Source organism: Sminthopsis crassicaudata, chromosome 1, assembly GCF_048593235.1.
Source record: "Sminthopsis crassicaudata isolate SCR6 chromosome 1, ASM4859323v1, whole genome shotgun sequence".
NCBI lineage: Eukaryota > Metazoa > Chordata > Mammalia > Dasyuromorphia > Dasyuridae > Sminthopsis > Sminthopsis crassicaudata.
Genome location: NC_133617.1, coordinates 97,704,970 through 97,730,282, shown reverse-complemented (window position 1 = coordinate 97,730,282; position 25,313 = coordinate 97,704,970). Strand labels below are relative to the sequence as shown.

The following is a 25,313-nucleotide window of genomic DNA, read 5'->3' as shown; positions in this document are numbered from 1 at the left end:
AGGGAAAAAAGCACTGGCAGATGGAGGGAAAGACTTCATGTAGAAAGTAATATGAGCTAAGAGAAAAGAAGCAATTCAAAGAGGTAAAAGCAAAATAGAAATGCGTTCCAATCAATCAATAAACATTTATTAAGTTCCTAACATGTGCCATGCACTGAGCTAAATATTATGGATACAAAAAGAGGCAAAAAACCCAAAGCAAAACAAAAAAATCTCCACTTTCTAGGGATCTAATTTGAGGCAATATGGGTGGGGTGGTTTGGGGACAAAAGGAGGAATGGTATAGCCGGAACAATTTGTCTAGAATGAAGAATGTGTGAAGGAGGGTAATTCATAATGAGGATGGAATGCAAGTTTGGAGCTAGTTTGTTAGAGGTTTAAATTTTAAAAACAGAAAGTATATTTGATCCTAGAAGTAAAGAGGAATCCTTGAAGGTCCTAAGAAGGGGAGTAATGTGGTCAAAGATTGTTTTGGAATTATTATTTCAGCAGTTGTTTGGAGAATTGATTTAAGAAGAAACTTCAGACAGAGACAGAATAAGGAAACTAGATCGGAGGTGAGAGGTGCCATAACACAAGATGATTCCACCACAATAATCTGCTCTTCCCCATTAATAAGAATGAAATCTAAAATACAATTTTCTTATTGGTTTCCCCAGGCTTTGGAGAGATAAAATTTTCAGTGAGGAAAGCAAAAAAAAAAAAAAAAAAAAAAAAAAATGTTAGCTACTCTGTTTTTGGTAGAAAAAGAGCAGAAGATAATGAGTTCTCTATCTCTGTAATTGCATATCTCAGAGCCAAGCCTGTAAACTCCTTTCCTCATCTAGTTCCAGACTTCCTGGAATATATATACTTCAATGACGGTATCACTTAACTCTCTGCTTTCATTCATCCCAAACATTCTCCAGTATACTCCCATTACCTGGTTCCCGAATTTCCTGAAATATATTCAAAGCTATTCCCACCCCATTTTACCTATCCAGAAAAAATATATTACCTTACTAAACTAAATTTCAGTCATGGGTCTTGGTGTTCTCAGTGCTAAAATAGTGTCTGGTACGTTGGTAAGTGGTTATCCTTCATTCTCAAAAAAGACCAAATTATCACTATCTTGGAGTCAAGTTAGTGTGTCTGGCTGTGGTTGATCAGACCGGTATTAGCTCAGAATGTTCTACCTCAAGTCAGGCACAAATGGTCCATGTGAGCATTCAATTCTAAAGTTCTTAAGAGAGACTGTAAGAATGTCTTTGTATTTTTCTGACCATCATGTGAGTGCTTGCCCTGTGTGAGTTAGATTGCCTTCAAGTGTTTTTGCTTAGAGTCAAAGAATGGAACCAAGAATAAGAGATGAAAATGGCACAGGCAGATTTCATGTCAATGTGAAAAACAGTTCCTATCATGTAGACTCAAAAAAATGAATGGACTGCCATGGAAGGAACAATCTTGTTTCATTGACTAGATGGTCTTTGAGGTTCCTTTCAATGCTGGTATTCAATAATTTTATGATTTTCTTATATTAATGAATAGTTGTGAATACTGAGTCAGTTAAAAGACATTCAGATCCTAAAGAATCTTTAAAGTCTCAAGCTAATTAATAGAAATATATTTAGTCAGAAACAATGGCAAGAAGAGGCTATGGCAAAGCTAGAACCAGGTCAGGCTTGCTGGGTCTCAGTAAGATATGATATAGATTAGAAAAAAATTCATACCCAGAAGTTTAATTTTATGTATTTCATGTTCTCCAAAACTTCCATGCTAAAAAACTGGCACCTTGTCTCTTAAAGGAGACCTGTTGATTGCTAATCCCCTGAGGGAATACAAGCCTCAATCAACCTGCACTAGTTATAGTTTCTAGTCTGAATGAGGGATGATTTCCAGAGAAACTAAGGAAACATTATTTCCCTAATGGCCTGAACATGCTCTCCAGCTTGAGGCTATCATGGGAAATTACTTTCAAAATGAAGCCAAGAAAGGGAAGATACCAATTATACTTAAAATATTAAATGAAAAATCAACATTGTTATGGCTCATAACAAAAACAAAAATAGTTGTACCAAGAAACCTACTCTAATCAAAGCTTTCAAAAGCCACAGGAAAACTTACTCTAAATCACTAGTGATTAGAGAAATATACATTAAAACAACTCTGAGATATTAGGTAACATGACAAAAATGGAAAATGATAAATGATGGAAGGGATGTGAAAAAATAAAGATATCAACACACTGTTGGTGGAATTGTGAACTGATTCAACCATTTTGGAGAAGAATTTGGAAATATAACCTAAGAGTTATAAAACTTCATATCCTTTGATCCAGCAATTCCACTACTATATCTGTATCTCAAAAAGTTTAAAGAAAAGGACAGAAGACTTAAATATATGAATATATTTATAGCAGCTTTTTTGTGGTAGCTAGGAATTGGAAATTGAAGGGGCAACTATCAAATGGGCAATGGATGAAAAAGTTGTTGGCATATGATTGTGATGAAATACTATCTAAGAAATAATAAGCAGGAGGATTTCAGAAAAACCTGGGAAGATTTAATATAAAGTCAAATTAAAATTGAGCAGAATCAGAACAACATTATGCACAGTAACAGCAATATCATATGGATGATCAATTGTGAATGATTTGATCTAAGACAATGATCCAAGGCAATTTCAAATGCCCCATGATGCAAGATGCTAATCACTTCCAGAGAGAGAACTGATGGACTCAAGAGTGCAGAATGAAGCATTCTTTTTTCACTTTATTTTTCTTGCTTCATTTGTTTTTGCAAAGTGACTAATATATATATATATGTTTTGCATGACTTGACTGTATAACTGATCTCATACCATTTGCCTTTTCAATGAATGTTGGATGGAAAGAAGAGAGAAAATTTAGAACTCAGAATTGTAAAAAAGTGAATATTAAAAATAAATTAAATATGGAAATATGTTTAAAATAATTGCATTTATTTAACCTATTATCAGAGTACTTTTTCTCTTGGGGAGGAGAGAGGCAAGAAGAAAAAATTAGAATATAATGTTTTACAAAAATGAATATTGAAAACTCTCTTTACATGTAATTGGAAAAATAAAATACTGTTGAAAAAAGAAGCCCACTCTAAAGAAATATTCATAAAAACAGAATTATTACTGAAGAACACGGTGTGATTTTACCTACAAATGCATTTAGAGTTATCTCCCTCCCAAATGGTCATACAGACTGTTTGTGTCCAACCTGTAGTCGAACCTTTCAAGTTAGTATTGGAAAGATCAACCACAGCCAGATATATTGTACATTGACCCTGACAATGTAATGTTATTTTGATCTTCAAGCAAAAAGGACAAACAACAATATCTACAAATTTATAAATCTGGGGCCACTTAGTATGCAAATTAAAAAACCTTGAAATCTTCAATAATCTCTCAAAGTAATATAATATAATAATTTACAGATATTATATGCTATTTCCTTAAGAAAAGACCAAATTTCACTTATTATATTTTATTTAATAAGGCAAAGAAACATTTATTTCCTTTAGAATGGTATCTATAAAGATTATCAAAATACAAAAAAGTTTCAAACGTTAAACGTAAAAAATTTCTGTTATCTATATGATCCACCTATGCAGAGATCTGCTGACAAAATTGACCAAATTTAGCATTACTCTAATTTTTAAATTTTAGAATTTTCATGTTGTCAGTTCAATTATTATTAAACACCTATTATTTGCAAGGCAAAATGCTTAAATCCTGGGACTACTAAAAAAAATAATAAAGCAAAGGAAAATACCTGTCCTCAAGGATTTCAGAAACTAAAGGGAAAACAACAAGCAAACAAATATGGACAAACTATATAAATAGGAAATAACAATGGGGACACTAGAATTAAGAGAGATTGAGAAAGGCTTTCTGTAGAAGACGGGATTTTGACTGGGGCTTAAATGAAGCCAGGAAAGGCAGCAGTAGATATGAAGGAAAGCATTCCAGGTGTAGAGGCCAGCCAGAGAAAATACCCAGAGTTAGAAGGTAAGAGTGTCTTGTCATAGAACAACCAGATTGCTGGTGGTAGTAGATCAAAGAGTATGTGGGGTGAGGGGGAGTGAAGGGATTAAGTAGAGGAAGGGGTGACATTGTTAAATCTGTGTTTTAGCTAAATCACTTAGAGGGAAAAAAATCTAGACTTGAGTGAACAGGCAGATGTATCAGCAGTCTACTCCAATAGTTCGGGGGTGAGGTGATGAAAACCTGCATCAGGTTGGTGACAGTGTCCAAGGAGAGAAGAAGAGAAATGTGACAGAGGTAAAATTGATAGGCCTTAGCCACAGATTGGATATGTGGGGTGAGACACGTATATTGTGAGTTTGGGGACTAAGGATGGTTCTGTTCTAGAAAGCCTTAGCAATGTTTGGAAGATAGGAATGTCTGGAGAGAAAGATAATGAGCTCAGTTTAGGACAATGTACTGAAGTATTTGGAACCATTAAAATATTCATACTTGCAGTTGTGGAAGAGTAGCAACCACAAACTCTCGGTATCCTTCAAAGTCTGCACACGGATTACCCATAAGAAAAATTTCTTTAAGATTTATATTATATCGAAGAATTTTAATGCTGCTCAATTCTCCAACAAAATTTACTGTCAGATCAAGTTTTTCTAATCCTTCACACCCTGTAGAGGGGAAAATGGTAAAACAATACCAAATGGTAAGGAAAGAATTCATGTACTTATGCATAATATCAAAAATAGCAATAACATTTATAAATCACTGCTTAACTACTGGTTAATTTTCTAAGTATATTTGAGCATCTCATTTGAGCAGGCCATTATATGAATTGAGGAAATAAAGAAGTTGTAATGCTTGATATCAAGGAACTCATAAACTAGGAGGACAAAACACACAGATAACTATAATACATCATAACATATGATAAATGTATTAGAGTTGCATAACAAAGTGATTTGTGAGGGACAAGAGGTGAAAAGTCATTCATTTCTTTAATAAAATGTTAGGGTCTTTTGTGTGCACAACGATCTAAGAGTGATTAACTCCAAGGAAATCTCCAGAATAAGTTTTAAGCACTTGTGGCATATAGCTTCTCCCAAATGTAGGAAATAATGTCCCTAATTCCTATACAAACACTTCAGGTACAATATCAGTATTAGGCGATAGCCCTCCAACAGCCCTATTAACTGGGAGACAATCAAAGGGATTTAGGTCCTTAGAACAAGGTAGGGGAAAGCTAGATGGTGCAGTGGATAGCACACTTGTAGCTGCATTCAAACCAGCCTCAGAAACTTACTGTGTGCAAGTCACTTACCTCTATTTGTTTCAGTCTCCTCTTCCATAAAATGACTTTGAGGAGGAAATGCAAACTTTTCCATTATCTTTGCCAAGAAAACCCCAAATAGGGTCACAAAGAGTCAAATACTATCGAAAATTACTGAACACCAACACCAACAACTAGAACAAAGTTCCTTCACTGAAATACCTTCAGATACTTTCAAACAAAGGGTCATTTTCTATTATTTCATTGAACTAATTAAGGAATTCATCAAATTGATCTAAGGCTCCTCCCTTCAGGTTCCTTTATAATATTATCACAAAATTATAGAGAGTTGGGAAACAAATCTCTGTGAGATCCTAATAGGAAGTGAGAAGACTGAAGGGGAGGTTCATGGAAGAGAAGACATTTGGGATGAGTTTAAAGAATGAGAAGGAATTCAGTAGAAGTGGAGGCACACTCCAGGTCAAAGGAACATTCTAAACAAAGACAGAAGAATGTCATCCATGTTCAGAGGAAAGAGAACAGTCCCCTTTGACTGGAATACAGACAACATGGAGAGGATTACTAGTAGATAATGTTGAAAAGGATTGGTGTGAGACTGCCAAGGGTCTTAAATGCCAGGTAAAAGAACATGAATTCTCACTTGGTTGCAAATAGTAATGATTCCTTTGGAGCACAGGCTGTGATTTTGCAACAAAGAGCTACAGAAAACTTTTTTTTTCCAGAGCTGTGAGTAAGAAAAACTATTCTAGCAAAATCATAACAGATAAATGGAAAGATCTGTTAAATGGCTACTACAATAGTGCAAACTGGAAATAAAAATCATAAGTATGATAATCTTGTCAGTGGGAATCCAGACAAGGGATAGATAGAACACATGCAAATGACTCAATTCTGAAACTGACTATTAAAAAAAAGTGAAGGGAAAAGGGGGTCTAAAAGAACCTTGCGTTTACAAACATGAGAGAAAGGGTGAACACTGCTACCCCACACATAAGAAATAAGGAAGGAGGCAGCTAGGTGGCTCAGTGGATAGAGCACCAGCCTTGAAGTCAGGAGGAGACCTGAATTCAAATATGGCCTCACACACTTAATGCTTCCTAACTGTGTGACCTGGGCAAGTCACTTAACCCCAATTGTCTCAGCCAAAAAAAAAAAAAAATGTGGAAGGAAGAGTAGGATAAGGAAGAAAGTTCAGTTCAGTTTTGTGGAGATTGCCTATGTGATGCCAATGGGATATCCAGAACTTGGAGATTCACATCTGGAGGTCAGGAAAAAAAAATATCAAATATGAATAATTTAGAGAAATGGGAATGTAGCACAATTCCTGGCCTACAATAGATGCTTAATACATTTGTTTATTGAGGCAAAAAAAGTAAAACGATGTGAATGACAATACAAATATAAATGAAAACATTAAGAGATTTTGTAATTCACATTAAATATAATAACCAATGTCTGTTTCAGGGAACTTAATTCATTTCATCATTATGAAACAGCCTTCTTCAAAGTAGGGAAGTAGTGAATTATAGATGTGGGAAGTTGCTAGCCTTCCAGATATAGCTAAGGGTCCATTTTTTTTTTTTTTGTTTTGTTTTGTTTTCCTGAGGCAATTGAGGGTTTAGTGATTTGCACAGGGATTCACAGAGCTAGGAAGTGTTAAGTGTCTGCAACTAGATTTGAACTCAGGTCCTCCTGAATTCAGGGCTGGTGCTCTATCCACTGTACCACCTAGCTGCCTCAGGCTCTACTGCTTTTATTTACCATACCTACTGTGTCTACTGTTTTTATTTACCTGCTTTTTCTTATTATATAATGGATTTTATATTGGGACAGGGATGAGAGGATTATTTGGGAAATGTCTTTGGTGTAACAACAAAATGCATCAATAAAATGTTAAAATGAATACACACACATATTTATACATGTATATATATATTTATATGTATATATATACGTATATATATATATATATATATATATATATATTCACATACACACACATGTGTGTATATATATATCCTCTTACTCTCACAGACCACAGTTTGTTCAGTGAGAATCCACTTTGTCGCCAGTTTGTTCATTTTTCTGCATTTTTTTCTTGCTCTAAAAAAGCACTATTAAAAACACTGATATATGTGGAAATATTCCATTGATCTCCTTGAGGTATAAATCCAATAGCAGGTCTGATAATTCAAAGCATAGATATAGTTCGCTAACTTTCTCAAGAAATTCTAAAATGTATAACAGAAGTTATAGTTTCACCAACAATTGATTAGTATGCCCATTGTCTCACAGCCCTGCTCATATTGTTTCTTTCCCTCTTTTATCATTTTTGCCAATGTGATATGTATGAAATAAAGTCACTGCATTTACTTCTATTATTTGTAATATAGTTCATTTTAAGATATGATTGTTTCTTTTGAAAACTGTCCTTGTTGATTCATTAGAAAGGGGCACTTCATCTTCTATTTTATCAATTTTCTATAAATATCTTAGACATTATTTTATCAGAGATTTTAATAAAAATATTATCATTCAACATCTTAATTCTGGCTGCACTGCTTTTATTCTAACAAAAAAACTTTTAAATTTCATAAAAAATCAAAATTCCTGGCTCAAGTTAGACTTTCAGCGTACCAAAACTCCAAGTTTTTCTCAAATTTCTTTCTAACCAAACTGCTTCATACTTCTTTTGCAGTTGATTATTTGACTCCAACTGTAGATTTTTACATTTGATCCTATGAAATTTCACTTTAGGGACACAACCCAATGTGCTTGCCCATTGGCAGCTTCTTGGATCTTGACTCTACCAGCTGGCATTGTCAGGGAAATAATAGAAATCATAATTATTTTTCATTATTGTAATAGACTAATAACTTAGAAAAGCCCCAGCCACCTAGAAGCCAAATAGTGAAAATTAAAGATAAATTTTAAAATGGCAAACTAAGGGGCAAACAAGAATACTCTAAAGATTTTCAGTAAAATCTGCAGCAATAATAAAGTGATTTATCTAGGTACTATATCCATAAGAGATAATCAAAATCAATAAAAACACATATTGCTCAGTTTATAACATAGACCATGGTCATTTTGTCAGATTTCTTAATCAATATCCTTATGGTAGTCAAACAATGTAGATAGATAGTGAAGAGAGTCCATAATTGAACTGGAGAGAGAGGTGGAACAGTATTGCATTGGAAAAATTATGCAGTAATTTCAATGATTCCAATTGCTCACTGCCACCAAAAACAAAAAAATCCCCCCAAAACATCTTTTTAATACCAAAATTCTCTTAGTGATGCCATATAGCTAGAAAATCATTTTTAAAAACATGACCTTGGAGAAAAATAGAAAATGATAAAAAAGTAATTAAAAGATGTAATATGAATGTCAGTAGGCTACAACATGTTACCAACAATTTCCTATATGTAGAAGGTGGAATAAAGCATTGATGCAAGTCATGTATGATCTGGAACTTGTCAGGAATAAACACATAACAAGCCCAAATAGTGTATGGGCATTTTAAAAATGCTAAGAGAATCAGACGAAGGCCCCTAGCCATCAAGTATATCAAGTATATCCTCTATGGAGGAGTTACAGAATGACATTGACAGAAGTTACACAGGATAAGGTATAGACATAAGGATATCTGTATCAATGAAGAGAGAATACACATCAAGGAATCATAAATCCATTTAAAAAGCACTAACAAAAGTATCTCAGATTTATGGTATACTTTGTAAACATTTAATGTCTTATTCACAACATCATTATTTTAGCCATTTTACATTTCCTGAAGAAACTAAAATTCAAAAGTGAAGTGATTTGCCCAAAGTCATAGACTCCATTCCATGATAAAGCTGGATAAATCACATTTTACTAATATATCAATAGGCTCTGTTTTAATTGAATTTATAATCTCATAAAGGACAATATAATTTACATACACATTATAACAGAAAATGATCAACTATTTACCAATTAAAAATACCAACTATAACATACTAGTTGCTATACTATACACATTTCCGCCAAAGTCCCCACCTTGTATAGGCTTCAGGGAAAAGTACAGAGTAGAGAATTGAGATTCTTCAAATTGGAAAGGTGGAGATAAAGCAATGAAAGCATCATGAAAAGGGGAGTTCTGGTCTTCTAGATGGCCATTTTTAAGAAATTTATGATTTAAGTCTCTAGTATCATATTCCTCTTGAATTATTTTATCAACACAAATGGAGTTTGTATGGAATTGTAAATACATTATTAAAAGTAATAATAATAGCTCATAGTTGTGTGATGCTCTAAGATTAATTGCATTTTACTTGTATTAGCTCATATTCCTCATAATAATACCATGGAATAGGAGTAATTATTAGCCTTGTTTGACTAGTAAGGATTCTGAGACAAGTTAAGCGATGTGCCCAAAGGCCACATAGTTAGGGTCTGAGGCTGGAGATGAATGCCTCCTGATTCCATTCCGGAATTCTACCAAGTATATCATGCTGTCTTCTGTAGGTGATTATTCTAGATATGGAAACTAACATGCACATACAAGAATGCTGTGTACCCAGAGCATGATAAATACATTTTTATTCCTTATTAATGAGGAGGAAGATAATGATGATGATGATAATCATCAAATAAGTGAAGCTGGTGAGAATATCATAATATGCTTAAAACATTATTCAACTTATTAAAAACAGTTCTATACCACAATTTTTTAAAGAAATGTGTTTAAAGAAACAACATGGTATAACAGGAGGAACAGTAAATTTAAGAATCAAAAGTCCAGAATTCAAGTTCAGCCCCATTATTTTCTATCCCTGTGTGCTAGGGCAAAGTCATCTCTAAGATTCAATCTCCTCACTTTATAGAACTATTAAATGTAATCAATGTAATATGAAATATATATGTACATAAATATACATATATATAATGTGAAATATAATTACAAAAAGGGAAGTATATCAATATTGAGAGGAAGTATGACATGTTGAAAACTAAACTGAGATGAAAAGACTTTATGGAGCCAGTCCACATCTGATACACTGACTGTATGATGGTGGGTAAGTCTCAACCTCTTTGGGCTCCATGAAAGTAAAGTGATAAGTCACCAAACATTTTCTGATCTGTACTGGGAAGGAAGATACCTTCTATTGGATCTCAGGCATGTCCCTTAACTTTCCTGGGTTTCCTTATTTATAAAATGGGGAGTTTGGTTCCTTCCAGCTCTAAATCTATATATAATCCTATAAAATCATTTCTTGATCAAAACTATTCCTCCTCAACACACACATAAAATAATCCTCTATCTTTAAGTTTAAATTATGCTGAATTACTTTCTTACATCTATAGTTTCATCACAATTCTAAACCTGGTGTGTACAAGTTTTTAAATAACAGTAGCTGTCCTTCATATTGTGTCTACTGTGCCAGGCACTGTGCTAAACACTTACATATATTATTGCATTTGATCGTTTCAACTGAGAGTGTTGTAGGTACTATTATTATCCCTATTTTACAATTGAGGAAACTGATGCAGATAGCAATTAAGTAATGTCCTCAGTAAGACTCAGCAACAGTGTGAGTTTGGATTTGAACTTTTGTCTTTGTGATTCCAGCCCCAGCACTCTATATAACTGCACCAACTAATTGCCTTTTTTAATACTTTGGTAACTATATTTCAATATAACTCAATACAATTAATTTCTTTGGTAATTTTTAAATTTTATTTTCTGCATTTAAATACATACTCTTAAAAAGAGTGCATGGGCTTTACCAAACTGTAAAAAGATTATATAGGCCCCGCTTTGGGTTTGTCCTACAAGTAATAGTGAAGCCCTAATAACTTAAAAAATCTGGGAGCTCAAGAAAAACTCCATCAAGTCTTAGATGTATATAATAAGTAATCTTCTATGACTGAAAAACTGATAAAAATAATGCTTTCAAGTAAGAAATATATGTTGTTAAAATAACTAAAAATTTATTAGCAACCAAATTCCTTTATTCTTTTAGTTTTAAAAATATTTATTTTCAACATTGGAGATAAAAGTCTTACCTTCCAAATTTTCAATTTTTTCAATGTTGTTCAAAGCTAAATTCAGATACTGCAATTTCTTTAGTCTGTTAATATTTTCTGAAATAAGCCAATAATTAAATTAGTTTTTATTATAAAACATTTTGTACAGATCAAATGGTTCACACAGACAGTCCAAATGAAACAATCTCTGAAGTCAGAGCAGCTAGCATAAGAAGTATTGAAGATAGGGGCTCAGTCATGATTCCTTGTTGTTACATTACTGTTTTCATTTAAGAAAAGATCAACATTATTATTTTTATAAACTAGCACATAAAAAGCAAAATGAACTTATCAATTAGTGAAAAGATAAGGTGTTTTTTAAATTGTGCCTTACATTTGTACTCCATTTGGCCTGAACAATAAAAAGAATTACTTGCTATAGAAATGTAAAGACCTAGCTTCTAAATTCTAATAATGGTTAACATTTACATAGGGCCATATGACTTAGCAATTGCTTTCCTTACAAGCAGCTAGTGAAAGAAAAAGATTAAATACTTCACAAATGATGACAAAACTACACAGAGAAGTGATGTCACTAGAACAAGATCAGTGGCTTAGTAAATGAGAGAGGGTCAGGATAGGAAATGAGATATTTGGGGCCTAAGTTCAATATTTCCACTACGCTGCTTCTCAGTTCAAAAATCATCTAAAACCAATAAGCATATGAGTTTATGTCTGGCTTGCCAATGATTGAATGAATAAATGAGTATAAATATATTTAATTTATATGTTGTAGTTATCTATTACAGAGAGCTATTATAAAAAGGCACAATCTACAGTCTAATATATATGTTCACTGACATTTGAAAATTCTAATATGAGGTAGAAACTCTATAGCTTTTAAATTAAAATGATGGGATCTCAAATAGACTATGTAATAACAAATTCAGCTGTGGTCCCATTAGTCAAAGACCCTTCGTCTCTTTAAGGAACCTTCCTCTGAGTTTGGAATCTGCTCTGTAGGTAACAGTGATCCTGAAAGGTTCTGAAGAATATGAGATAATCCAAGATAGACAGATGAATCAATATATCTAGGGGTGACAGAGGGAGACCACCTAGGGGCTATTTTCATATAAGATTTAGAACTGAAGGAGATCTTAGATGTCATCACGTCTAATCCTTTCATTTTATGGATGAGGAAGCTGAAACCCAAAGAAGGAACATGGCTTGCTCAAGATCAAGCAGGCTATAACAAAGCTGGAATTCTAATCCGTCTACAAACTACAAGGTGATGAAGTTCTCAACTTAAGCTCTAAAAGTGAAAACATAGAAACATATAAAAACATATAAAAGAGATTATTGGGAGGTGGGAGAAGGAATTGGATTGAATGAAATCACTGAGTGAATATGGGGGGAGCTGAAATCATAAATGACTCAAATTTTAATCCTAAATAACAGGAGAAATTAACAGAAATAGGAAATTTAAGAAGGGCAAGAAAGGCAAGGGAAGCAAGATGAGGGATTGGATTGTTGAGTTTCTGTGGAACATGTAAACTGAAATTCCAAGCAGGCTGTTGGAAATTTAAAAAAAAAAAATCTCAAGAACTCAGGAGATAAATGAGGACTGTAAAACAAAAATGGGATTTGACAATATGGATGTGAATGCTAAATTTGAGAACTAAATGAGATCAATGGAGAAAAATGCTGAGAACAAAGAAAAATGTCCAAAATAGGGACTTAGTGTAAAAGTAAATCCACAGTAATGTGGCATCCTGCAGCCAAGAAGCACATTGATGCCATAGAATAGTCAAAGAAAATATATAATGATAATAGACCCCTACTCTATTCTGGTGATTAGAAAGGCCTTTATCATAGGATTTAGTTGGTTGCTATGCTTGGTTTTCAAAGAGGACCAAAATGACATCACTATGTTAGAGTCGAGTTACAGTATGTCCGACTGTGGCTGATCAGACACATGAGCTCGGAAGGCACAGGTCAGACACCAGTAGTCCATATGGACATCTGGGCTGCCTTCTCTAATTTTGCACATCTCACGTATCTTCTAAGTTAATTCAGTTCTACTTTGCTCACAGAGCCCAGCACCTTATCTGATGAGGGCCTGCCATGCTGGGTGGTCCTGGGCCAGTGTCTTTCCTGGTCATCCATTGCATCTTGAGTCATTACAGGATTTAGGACTGAAATAAATGATCACTAAAAGTATAGTTTCGTTGGAATAGAGGGAACAGAACCAGATTCCAGAGGGTTAAGAGAAGAGTTCCATTATGCAAAAGAAAAGTAACAAAATCTTGTATAGTTAAAAATATTTGGAAGTAAAAATTAAAACTTTTCAACAATTCTAGAAGGGCTTAGGATAGTATACTACCATTTATTAGTTTTAAAAGAAGCAGCTGTGAAAATGAAGAAACTGAGAAACTATTTTAAAATTATACAATTAGTACTAAACTTCAATGTCCCAATGCATACAGGCTGGTGATTTGATGTAACAATATTTCTTAATTCATCTGTGTGCTAGAACTTCTAATTTTTACTAAAGATCTTTGAAATAATTAAAGAAATGTGTAACATTTCAGTGTCTAATAAAAAGTAATGCAAAGTCTAAGTTTTCCACAATTATAAATTATTCATAAATAACAGCAATAGAAAACTCAAATTTTAAAATTTCACACTATATGTACCCCACACTTTACAAAATCCCAAAAATCTTTTTCATATGCCAATATTTACATTAATAGAACGTTACTAACGTGTAGCAAGGTGACATTTCAAACCTTTCTTGTTCTCAACCTCAATAGAAATCTTTGTTTCTTCATCTGAACTGAAAAAATATTTCATATCTAACTATAATTTAATAATGGACTTTTCTGTGTAATTATTTGTGTATATATCTATATATCTAACACATCTATCTTAATACACTATGAGAGTACCAACCATCTCTTTTGCAGGCATTCACCAGTGTGACTTGCTTTGGACATGAATACTTGTGACCCCAATGAAACTTTTTCTCCTTGAGGCCTTCCCCAACCTCACCAGCTGGTAGTGACTTCCCTCATCTGTTCTCACTGCGTTTATATTCTAATAGCACATTTGATCTATTGGGTATACATATTCTAATTCGCATTCCATTTATCTTAGCTTAACTACTAGACTGGATTATAAACTTCATGAAACAAAAGTAAGCTGTTTTATTTATCTTCATATAACCTTGAGTGCCTAACATATATTTTATATGACATCTTCAAGGATCTGTTATTTTATTAGTGAAGGTACTCCCTCACTAACAAAAACTCATCCTCTTTTGTGCATAAGTAATCTTAAATTGTGATAAACTAAATTTATAAATTCACCTAGTGACTAACCTAGTGATAAGACTCTTTGAACTTAGAAATACTGGTCCTCAGAAAACAGATATGTATAGAAATAGTGTATTATAGCATGGGAATGAATATACATAGCACACACATACACATTGTGGTGTATGTGTGTATGTATTAATATTTATCATAAAGTCTGTTGTAGAAACCATATGCAAAACTTCTTCTATTTAGTAGGATGAACCTATCCTGGCATAATCTTTGAGAATAATGATCCATCTGATTAGAGCTTTAAAAAACAAATAGCTCATCTTAGTTGCTTAATAAATATTTCCTGCTTCTAATCAACTCAAGTAATAATTTCTTCCCATCATGTCCATCTTTATTTGGGCAATAAACACTATAATAATAATGATGATGATGATGATACAGCACTTTGTGACAAAGAACTCCTACCATTTCCAGCAATCTTCCTCACCTCTTCCAGTTCCTTCATGTTCCCCTGGCCTGGAAGACTGGAGCAAACATTTGGCTAATCTTAGGGACATATCCTTTTTAATTGCTAAACTTTTTAGCTAAGTCACATGGAGTCACAGCAAAAGCTCAAGGTTACAAATTGCCAAATGAGATACACTTCATTTTTCTACCTTTGTAAACTCTCTGATGAAAGATATGACATATAGCTGAACTGATTAATAGATGGTGAAGGGAGATAATAAATTCAGCAATTAATCCCTGAATAAAAGAGTTATCTTGGCTTGTCCTTTGAGCTATCTTTTCTAGTTCTACATAAAAGATTGATGCTTCCTTTGAGAAAGAGTTTTAATTCAAAAATGCTAAATAAAAAAGAGAGAAAATTACCCAAAACTTACCAATTTTTGCAATGAGATTATTTTGAAGGTAGAGAATTTTTAAATCCTGACACCATTTGTCAACATTTTCTAGTCTTTCAATTTCTTGTTGGTGCAAGGAGAGTTCCTCCAAGGAAAAGATTACAGAGTCGTTATGTTCTGCATTTCGCCTAATAAGATCTTCAGTAACTGAAAAACAATTTGTCATTATTATATATATTTCATTCAAAATAGCCTACTGTTTACTGATTTATGAAAGGAATAGTTTACTCTTCATCTAGAAAATCAATTCTTTGCCCTTAAAAAAATTCTCAAAAACATGCACTAGAACAGTATTATGATTTAAGTTTGTAATAATAAGGTCCAAATGCCCAACAATTATTATTAGACAGTGTAACATCTGTGGGGCAAGGGAACATGATACCATCATCATCAGTCAGTCAATTATTAAGTATCTACCTACTATGTGCCTGGCCAAAGAAGCAAAGAAAAGCAAAAGGCAGTCCCTGATTTCAAGGAGCTCACAATCTGGTTTGGATTTACAAAAAAATAAAATATTCAGGATAATTTAGAGATAATCAATAGAGGGAAAGCATCAGAACTTTGGGGGTTCAAGAAAGGCTTCCTGTGGAAGGTGAGACTTGAGCTGAGACTTGAAGGAAGCCTGGGGACAACAATGAAAGTTCTACTTGTGGGAGTATGGAATCAGGAAACAACTTGTAGGAAGCATAGCAAGAAGACTAAAGTGACTGGAGAGCAGAATACATATGGTGAAAAGGGAGAAGGTGTCTATAAGGAAGAGAGAAGGGATGAGGTTAGAGAGGCCTTTGAAGAAAGGACAAAAAGCATGAGGGTTAAGAAAATCCCAATGAATCCAGCCATCAGTCAATCAACCAGAATTTTTAAGCTCCATATGTGAGGCACTAAGTGCTAGGGATGCAGAGAAAGGTAAAAACAGAGGCCCTGTCTTCAAGAAGTTAACATATTAATGATGGAGCCAACATGAAGACAACTATGAACATAAAAGATGTATTCAGAGAAAATGGGAGGTGATCTCAGGGGAAAGATATTAGAAGTGGAGGTTGGGGAACGGTGATATGGGAAAGGACTCTTGCATAAACTGAGAGTTCAGATGAGTCTTGAAGGGAGCTAGAGAAGACGTCGGGAGACATAAGGATTCAGAATAAAGGAACAAGAAAAAAAGGATGCAGACAGACCTTTAAAGGACTTCCACATTTAATGGATATGCCTTCGAGGAAGATCTAGGACATAAGATTGAGCAGGAAGGAGCGGGGAGGAAAAGAGCCAGGAGAGAGTAGTCATGAAAAACAAAAGATGAGAATATCCAGGAAAAGAGAATCATGGATCATGTCAAAGGCTGCCAACAAATCAAGGATGGGAGAGAAAAGCCCTTGTATTTTGCACTTAAGGAGTCACTGTAACTTTGGAGAAAGTATTTCAGCTGAGTGATGAGGTCAGGAGCCAAACTGCAGAAAGTTTAGAAGAGAATGAGAGGAGAAGTAGAGACATTGATTGTAGACAGATTTCTCTAGGAGACCAGCCACAAAAAGAGGAGGCATACAGAATGAGAGCTAGCACAGATGGTCAGATTAAGGGAAAGTTTTTTCAGGACAGAGGTAGGAGAGGTGGATGAGAGAGAAGAGAGAGCGGTACGTAGGCAGTAGGAGAAAGCAGGCCACAGAGAAAATGAAAATTAGTGAGAAAACAGGGATGATAGAGGCAGGGTGGCAAGCTACTACAGAGAGGCTGAATTGGGTTAAGGATAGAGATGGGATCGCCTTGGCAAAAAGGGTCACTTATTCATGTGAGATAGATATGGGGAGAAATAGTGAGTAAAGATCACTGAGTAATGGAAAATGAGACAGCTCTTAACAAATGGTCTCTATTTCTAGTTGAGTATTAAGCAGGGTCCTCAGCCATGTGAGCTTGAGGTGGGATGAAAAATTTTAGAACAGCTGCTATGGTGGGTGAGATAGGGAATAAATTAAGGAGGTATAAAGGACTGCCTTTATTACAATGAGGACTCAGTTGAGATTATATAACAAATTTGGAAGGGATCTAATCAGTACAATTTTGTTCACTAACACATAAATAGGAATAAAGATAGAAGACTGTAAAAATAGTTCAAGGATAGGGCTTAGCAAGGTAAGATCTGGTACAGAATAAGAAGACAACAGACTCCAGGATAAAAGATAGTATAAAGTTGAGTCAGTTCACCAAGTGTTCTAAATGGGGAAGAGAGGGGATTGTAGCCAGTGGAGGAATGACAGCCTTGGAAAGAACTGAAGACTGTAGAAACCCGACATCAAAAATAATGAACAAGTTTAGTGGTCACAAGGCAGAGGGAAAGATAGAATGATAGAAGATTATGATCCAATAAAATAATTTCAGATTTAATGTACATGGAAATGAATACTCCTGGGTTAGAGGAAGACCAAGTATATTACCATATCAGTATGTAACTGAGATGCATAAGAAAAATAGATTGTGGGAAATGAATCGAGGAACTGGGAAGTTAAGATTTTGAAGGAATATCATCAAGTATGTTGAATTCCTCTACAAGGAGAGCAGGAATTGGGACGGAGAGAAAGACTATGAATGGACACTAGATTCACTGAAAATGGAAGGAGAAGAAGATATATATCAGCTATAAGAATCTTGATTGGAGGATAAATATGGATTGAGTGATCCTCAGAAAAGGATTAATTAAGTTACTGAATGATGGTGGTAGTTGGAAAGTCTGGGTGTGGCAAGATGTTAATTATGCCAGAGTAGATCAGGAAAAGTATTAGTGTGCAGCACTGAAGATATCATTGAGATTGAACAAGATAAATTTGTAGCCACTTGTTCTGAGTGCAGTTAAACTGATTTCCTCTAGCTGCAGTTTGCAGCATATGAATAGGAATAGAAAAGGCAGATGATATGAATAAAGATAAGTAAGGAGAGGACAAGGAGACCAGAGAGCCAAAGGTAGAGAATGACCTGGGAGTTAATAGATGGATCAAAATGACAGATTTGCATAGAGGAAGCTCCAAGGAAGATGCATCATTACTGATGTATGAAACAATAGTGATGATTCAATAGAAGACTAGGAACACTAACATAAGTAGCACTCCCAAATGTCAAATAAAAGAAAAGCTAATTGGACCAAGCGGTTGCACCAGTTTGCTTACTTTTACTAGTGGGTTCTTATGGCAGACATTAAGCATGTTAAGGAACTTCTTTACCTTCCTGCAAAGGAATTGTCTTCAGTACTCTAAATCTTATTAAACTGGGGACACTTGTCTCAATTTTCAGTAGAATGACACTTTCAACTGGTTAAAAGGGCTATGAAGATGAGATTGGCCATACTGTACTACATTAAAATATAGAACCAGAATGGCACTGGTCCAGGAAAATAGAAATAAGTGATTTGATTGGTTTGGTTTAGGTCTGGATTAGTTTTTTGATTTTTTTTTTTTTTTTTTGGCTGAGGCAATTGGGGTTAAGTGACTTGCCCAGGTTCACACAGCTAGGAAGTGTTAGGTGTTTCAGGCCACGTTTGAACTCAGGTCCTCCTGACTTCAGGCCTGGTGCTCTATCCACTGTACCATCTAGCTGCACAGTATTTTTTATTTTTTTAAAGGACCCAGAGAAACTCAAGACAAGGCTTTTCACAGATGAAGACAAGAATCAGAACATGAATGATATTGCTGAGATAAATATTTATAACAATGGAAAAAATAAACTGACAGAAATTAAAGATGCTATATTAATATAAAAACACCATGTTTTCTATACTTTAACATATTTAACATGTATGGGAACTACCTGTCATCCAGGGGGTGGAAGGAAGGAGGGGAAAAGTTGAAACAGAAGTTTTTGCAAGGGTCAATGCTGAAAAATTACCCACGCATATGTTTTGTATATAAAAAGCTATAATTTAAAAAAAAAACCACCATGTTTTCCAAGTTTATAAAGAAAAAAAAGGGGGTATGTCTCAAGTTTAACAAAATTTTTACTTATCACTTTAGAGCCAACACTGAAGGAAGGTGGATAAATTAATAGTTATCAATATATAGTTAATCAATAAATATCAATAAATAGTTAAATCACCTTAAAATAAGATATTTCAGAAACAAATGAAAAGGATAATAAGGTTTAATAGTGCTTTGGGGATAACTATGTATTATTTCTTAGTTATACAAGATAAATAAAAAGTACCATTCTCTTATTCTCTATCTCTACAAAAAGAATAATATATCTTAGAGTTGAAATAGCAATACTGTAACAAAAGGGCAGATGTTGACTAATCAACGCCAGCTATTTGGACCAACTATGATTTTGATTAGATGATCTTTAACATAATATTTTAGGGTGGAGAAATTTTGGGAAAAGGATATGTAAGGATAATACAGCATTTGAATAACCATCTACAATCTTTACTACCCCCTTGACTACTGAAAAACAAAAACAAAAAAAAAACAAAAAAAAACCCACTGCCTTTCAGATCTAAACACTAAAAATTATTGTTCTGCATGACAACCCAATGCAGCTCCTTCATATACTTAGTTATGCTAGAGTACAGGAAGGTTATGGGTGACTAAGGGAAAATGAAAATGCAAGCAGAAGACAAGGGACAAAAGACACAGCATTTTTGGAAAATATTTATGTTCCACACATACAGGCAGTATGAGTGATGAAGGCATTTGGATGCAATTTCTCATAATCAATTTTATGTTGTTTGGCTAAGGAACTTTATAAGGTTTTAAATTCTAAAACTCATCTCACTTCATCATCAAGGTTTCTACATAGAAGTTCATCTACCAGGAATAATATGGATAATTAAGATTATTCTTGTATCACTCTTCCTAAAAGCTCCAAGGGAATACTAGTCCAGCTCTAAGACTGATCATACAGAGAATCTGAAGCATTCTGGAGGATTCCCCAGTAGCTGACTTATAACTGACAATTTTTTCTTATTAATGTGCCACAGTAAAGTTCTCAGAAATAAACAGCCTTCTCAGTCCTGGGAATGATTCAAGATTAATCAAAATTTTCTAGGGCTATTCTCTCTGGACATATATTCTTATGAGAATTCTGAGATAGACCAGTTTACTCAAAGGATGTAGTCAGAACAAGACTAAGTTGAATAACCTGACAACTGGTTGATTAGCTATCAATTTGTGGAATAAGGCGTCTCATGAGGTTTCTTGTGAATTCCCTATCACATTCACAAACAGAAGTAAATGGTGTTGAGCAGCAGTAATTGTTGAAGACTGGAGAAAACAAAATCTCTGGTAACCAGAAAAGAGCACAAATCTGCAGATTTCACAAAGACAAAAGGTAAGACATTTTTAAACATTCACTTAACACAGCAGGAAAAAGGCCACACAACAGCAGTAGTAATACATAATTAAAGTAAATTAAAAGAAAATGGAAAATCACAGAGCAAGGTAGAACTCTGAAAATTTGAAATTGCCCACTGGTTCTAAACTGTACTATATTAAGCCAGAGCTTTCTGTAGTGTACTATTTTACATCACCTCAGAAAATTGTTTCACCACACAGCTTCCTCTGTAATGGCAAACATTAGTTCTAAAAACAGATTCTGCAAGAAGAAATATGCCTGAATACCTTCATGAAATTGGAAAATGATAGCATTTTATTTTGCAGTTTTAATCTGAACACATTTTACAATTTTACATCTAATTTAGATCAGGTACATTCTATAAGAAGTATTGTTTTCATAAATTATTTTAACCTAATTTTTTTCAAGTAACAAAAATCTTTTTTCCTCCCTTCTAAACCTCCTCCCATTGGAAAACAGAAACAAAAAACAAAAACCCAAACTCTTGTACTTGTAAAATATATTTTACAATAATCATAAAATTGTAAAACATATAGATCAAGCAAAACAAATTCCCTCATTAAACATGCCCCCCAAAAAAGTGTCTCATGTTGTATCCTGAATTCAACACCTTTCTATCAGAAGGGTAATTTCTTCTAAAAGCTATTTTAAATTATCTCCTAAAAGTTAATAAACCTTGTCACTGTTAGGCATACACCCCAGAAAGATCAAAGAAAGAAAAAAAGGACTTGTATGTACAAAAAATATTTATAGTAGTTCTTTTAGAGGAAGTGAAGAAGTAGAAACCAAGAAGTATGCATCCATTGGGGAATTATTAAGCAAACTATGCAATATGATTATAAAAGAATATTATTATGCCATAAGAAATGATGGAAAGGTTTTCAGAAAACCTTGAGAAGACTTGCATGAACTGAACAATTTAAATAACACCAAAAAGACAACTTTGAAAGGCTTTCACAAGTTATCACAATTCTCTTCTTCCCAATCAATACTTCTGAGAGACCATTTAGCCAAGGATCTCAAAATATCTAGCAAATGTTAATTTGACCTCATGGGATTGTGGTAATAGAGGTGATTACTTAATGGATAAAACAGAGACAAAACAAAATAGATTTGAGAAAAGGTTTCATTAAAAAAAAAAAAACTATTGAATTTCATTTTTTTTTCTTATTTAAAATATCAAGGACCCCGGTCACATATGGATCCAATAAAGTCACTTAAAATTTGTCCTGTCATAATCTTCCTTACTTTCTTGGATTTATTTAAATAAATTTAAATAAATTAAAATAAATGGAATATTAGAGGTACTCTCCCCATTTATTTAGCCCTTTCAGCAGAGAGTACTATTGAGAAAGCCAATCCAGCCTTATTATAAGAGACTTATTTTCAAGTTATTATTTCAATCCCTTAAGGGATTAAGGCCATTGACACTTGAGGGTACAAAAAAGACAAAAGATGAAGGTGTATAGAGGAAAAGGAGAATTACTCAATTTCTGTTCTTTGGTGTTGGCTGGATTCTAGCTACACTTGTTTTAGCATATTTCAAAAGTGCCCCCCCAAGACCTAGTGGCTTTTAAGTGGGGAGGTTAGTGTTCACTCCCTGGGAATTTTCTGACCTACTCTGCCATCTTCTCAGAATCCTTTAATATCTTGTGTCTTCGGTCCTTATGTCATTTTTTTTTCTGTTTTCTCATTTCAAACTGCCATTTATGACCCACTGGCAGATTTGGATCTTTACAATACTGAGAAACACTTATTTGACACTTTTAGGGTTAGTTAGAATATACTCTGCCTTTTATATACAATACCTGCCTAACCCTGGGCATATAACTCATCCTCTGGCAGCTCTAAAATTAACAGTTACACCTGACGTGCTAATCTGCTTCAAATAAGGAATTTACACATTGGGTGTTCCCATGCTGATGAAAACACTGGACTGAAACTTTTTTTTTTTTTTTTTTTTTTTTTAGTTCTGGACAGGAGCCCAAGGAAATAAAAAGGTTTTCTTTAATTCACTTATTAATAAACAAGTATTGCTAAAGGGCCTTCTATGTTGCAGGCTCCTGAGGGTAAAATTGAGTGGAGAACAAAGACCTTGAGGCCTTTTCAGGACAACACGGCTACTGTTCTGACTTCCTTACAAACTTGCATGGATCTACAGGTGACAGTATTCCCTTCCTGCTGATGCTAAGAGATTCTGAGCCAGGGACTCCCATAAAGCTTACAGAATAGATCCCCCAGGCAGCTGAAATTTCTATGACTCTGTGACTCTCTGAAAGCTATCCTAAATTATCAATTGTGACCAACCCAACTTTTCCCCTGATCATACATATTCTTGCCTTAATCCTTAATGTTATCTTTTATCTTATATCTCATGTAATATGCTGTAACCTATTTTATCATCTCCATGTGTTTTTCCATTGCCTTTTGGGTCACCTGAAATTTTGTGTTTTGGTTTTTTCTCAGTTCATGGAATTTTCTGACTCACAGTTATATAGCAACATCAGAACATTGGTTTGCCTCTTGCATTGATTTCTTAAAATTAGTACAGAGAACAAAGTGTTTTCTTTTGCTGGAAACCTCACTATATTTGCCTAAAGTAGCTTCATTAGACGACTAGGTAAATTACAAATGAGAACAGAAATTTTCCAGTTTGGAGCTATTTTCAAATTAAAAAGTGTCTTCAGTATTGTGTGAAGTTACATAGTAAAAACAAAGGCAAACGGGATTACATAAACCTATAGGAATAATTTTCATGGACCAGATTATATTTTAAGATCCCAATTTGACTATTAATCCAAAATGTGAATTATCTTATTAATAATATTATTTAGATAATACTTGTGTTCATATACTAAATAGATTATCTAGAAAGACAAGAAGTCCCAAAGGACTTAATGAGAACTTATCAGCTTTTAAAGCTTTTAAAACACAAAATGTTTTCAATGGCACAGTGGATAGAATACCAGCTCTGAAATCGGGAGTATCTGTATTCAAATCTGGTCTCAGATATATAATATTGCTATGTGATTTTTGTGCCCGTCACTTAACCCCAATTGCCTCACCATAAAAAAAAAAAGAAAAAACATAAAACTGCACTAAAGTTTCTTGTGCATCGCACATGAAAAAAAACCTTTCTTCTACATTCATTGTCCACTAATAAAAATTCTTATACTATGGTACTAAAATTGAAGGGAGCAATCATTATGGAATAGACACCCAATTGCATCTCCAAGCATTGATCATGTGACTGTTAGGCAGGTAAGTCCTTAGACTCCCTGGAATATCAGTGTCCCCTTCCCATGCCATCATCTAGGGAAGCAACCTTAGGAAAATTCAAGCTGACAACTGCCTCTGCAGGAGCTAAAGCCACCACTGATAGGTACAAAAACACAAGTTTTCAACAGCACAGATGATTTAAAATCAGAAGTAGGTATTTTATCCATGAAAACACTAAAGTTACCATCAACATCACTGCTCTTCCCTCGGGCCTATGGGATCTTTCCATTTAAGTTCTTCTTTATGAGTTGTTTTTAGACTCATTAGAATGTGCTCCTTGAGACTTACATGAACTGATGCTGAGTAAAGTGAGCAGGACCAGGAGATCATTATATACTTCAACAACAATACTATATGATGATCAATTCTGATGGACGAGGCCCTCTCCAACAATGAGATGAACCAAATCAGTTCCAATAGAGCAGTAATGAACTGAACCAGCTACACCCAGCGAAAGAACTCTGGGAGTTGACTATGAACCACTACATAGAATTCCCAATCCCTCTATTTTTGTCTGCCTGCATTTTTTATTTCCTTCACAAGCTAATTGTACACTGTTTCAAGTCTGATTCTTTTTGTACAGCAAAATAACTGTTTGGACATGTATACATATATTGTATTTAACTTATACTTTAACATATTTGATTGGTCAAACTGCCATCTGGGGGAAGGAGTGGGGGGAAGGAGGGGAAAAGTTGGAACAAAAGGCTTGGCAATTGTCAATGCTGAAAAATTACCTATGTATAAAATTTTGTAAAAATTAATTTAATTAATTAAAATTTAAAAAAAAAAAAAAGAATGTGAGCTCCTTGAAGTCAAAGACTGTATACATAGCCCCGGACCTCAGCACAGGGCTTTACCCCCAGTAAACACTAAATCTTTTTTCATTCATTCACTTATAAGCACTAGATGGAGTATTATGGGAGGTTAGTGATCCTCATGACCATATGTTTAAAAATGAGCTGAAACACAATTCTTCCATTGCTGCTAAGAACCAGAAAAGTGGAGAAAGCTGATAGGTTTTGTTCTGCTTTGTCACTTTTTCTGAGTCTTTTCTCTTTTCACTGCCTCATTATCAGAGAACTGAAGTGGCTTTATGAGAGAGAGAGCTTTAAGGAAACCCCAAAATCCTCTAGTCCAAGTGGATGGGGAAGAAAATAGAAGCCTACAAGACACAAAAGTAGC

The 25,313-nt window shown here is 34.2% G+C and overlaps 1 protein-coding gene across 5 annotated transcripts in view; it reads right to left on the bottom strand.

Annotated features, from left to right (window-relative positions):
• The window catches only part of DNAAF11 (dynein axonemal assembly factor 11), a 100,577-nt gene that overhangs the window by 59,259 nt on the left and 16,005 nt on the right, over positions 1-25,313 (bottom strand). For 4 of the 5 annotated variants that reach the window (XM_074265413.1, XM_074265403.1, XM_074265376.1 and 1 more), the window contains exons 2-4: positions 15,501-15,668; positions 11,333-11,410; positions 4,486-4,658 (exon numbers count right to left, since the gene is read on the bottom strand). In XM_074265413.1, coding sequence (XP_074121514.1) covers positions 4,486-4,554 — 69 coding nt within the window. In that variant the 5' untranslated portion in view covers positions 4,555-4,658; positions 11,333-11,410; positions 15,501-15,668. The remainder of the gene's footprint in view (positions 1-4,485; positions 4,659-11,332; positions 11,411-15,500; positions 15,669-25,313) is intronic. The other variant, XM_074265386.1, reaches the window with a different exon arrangement.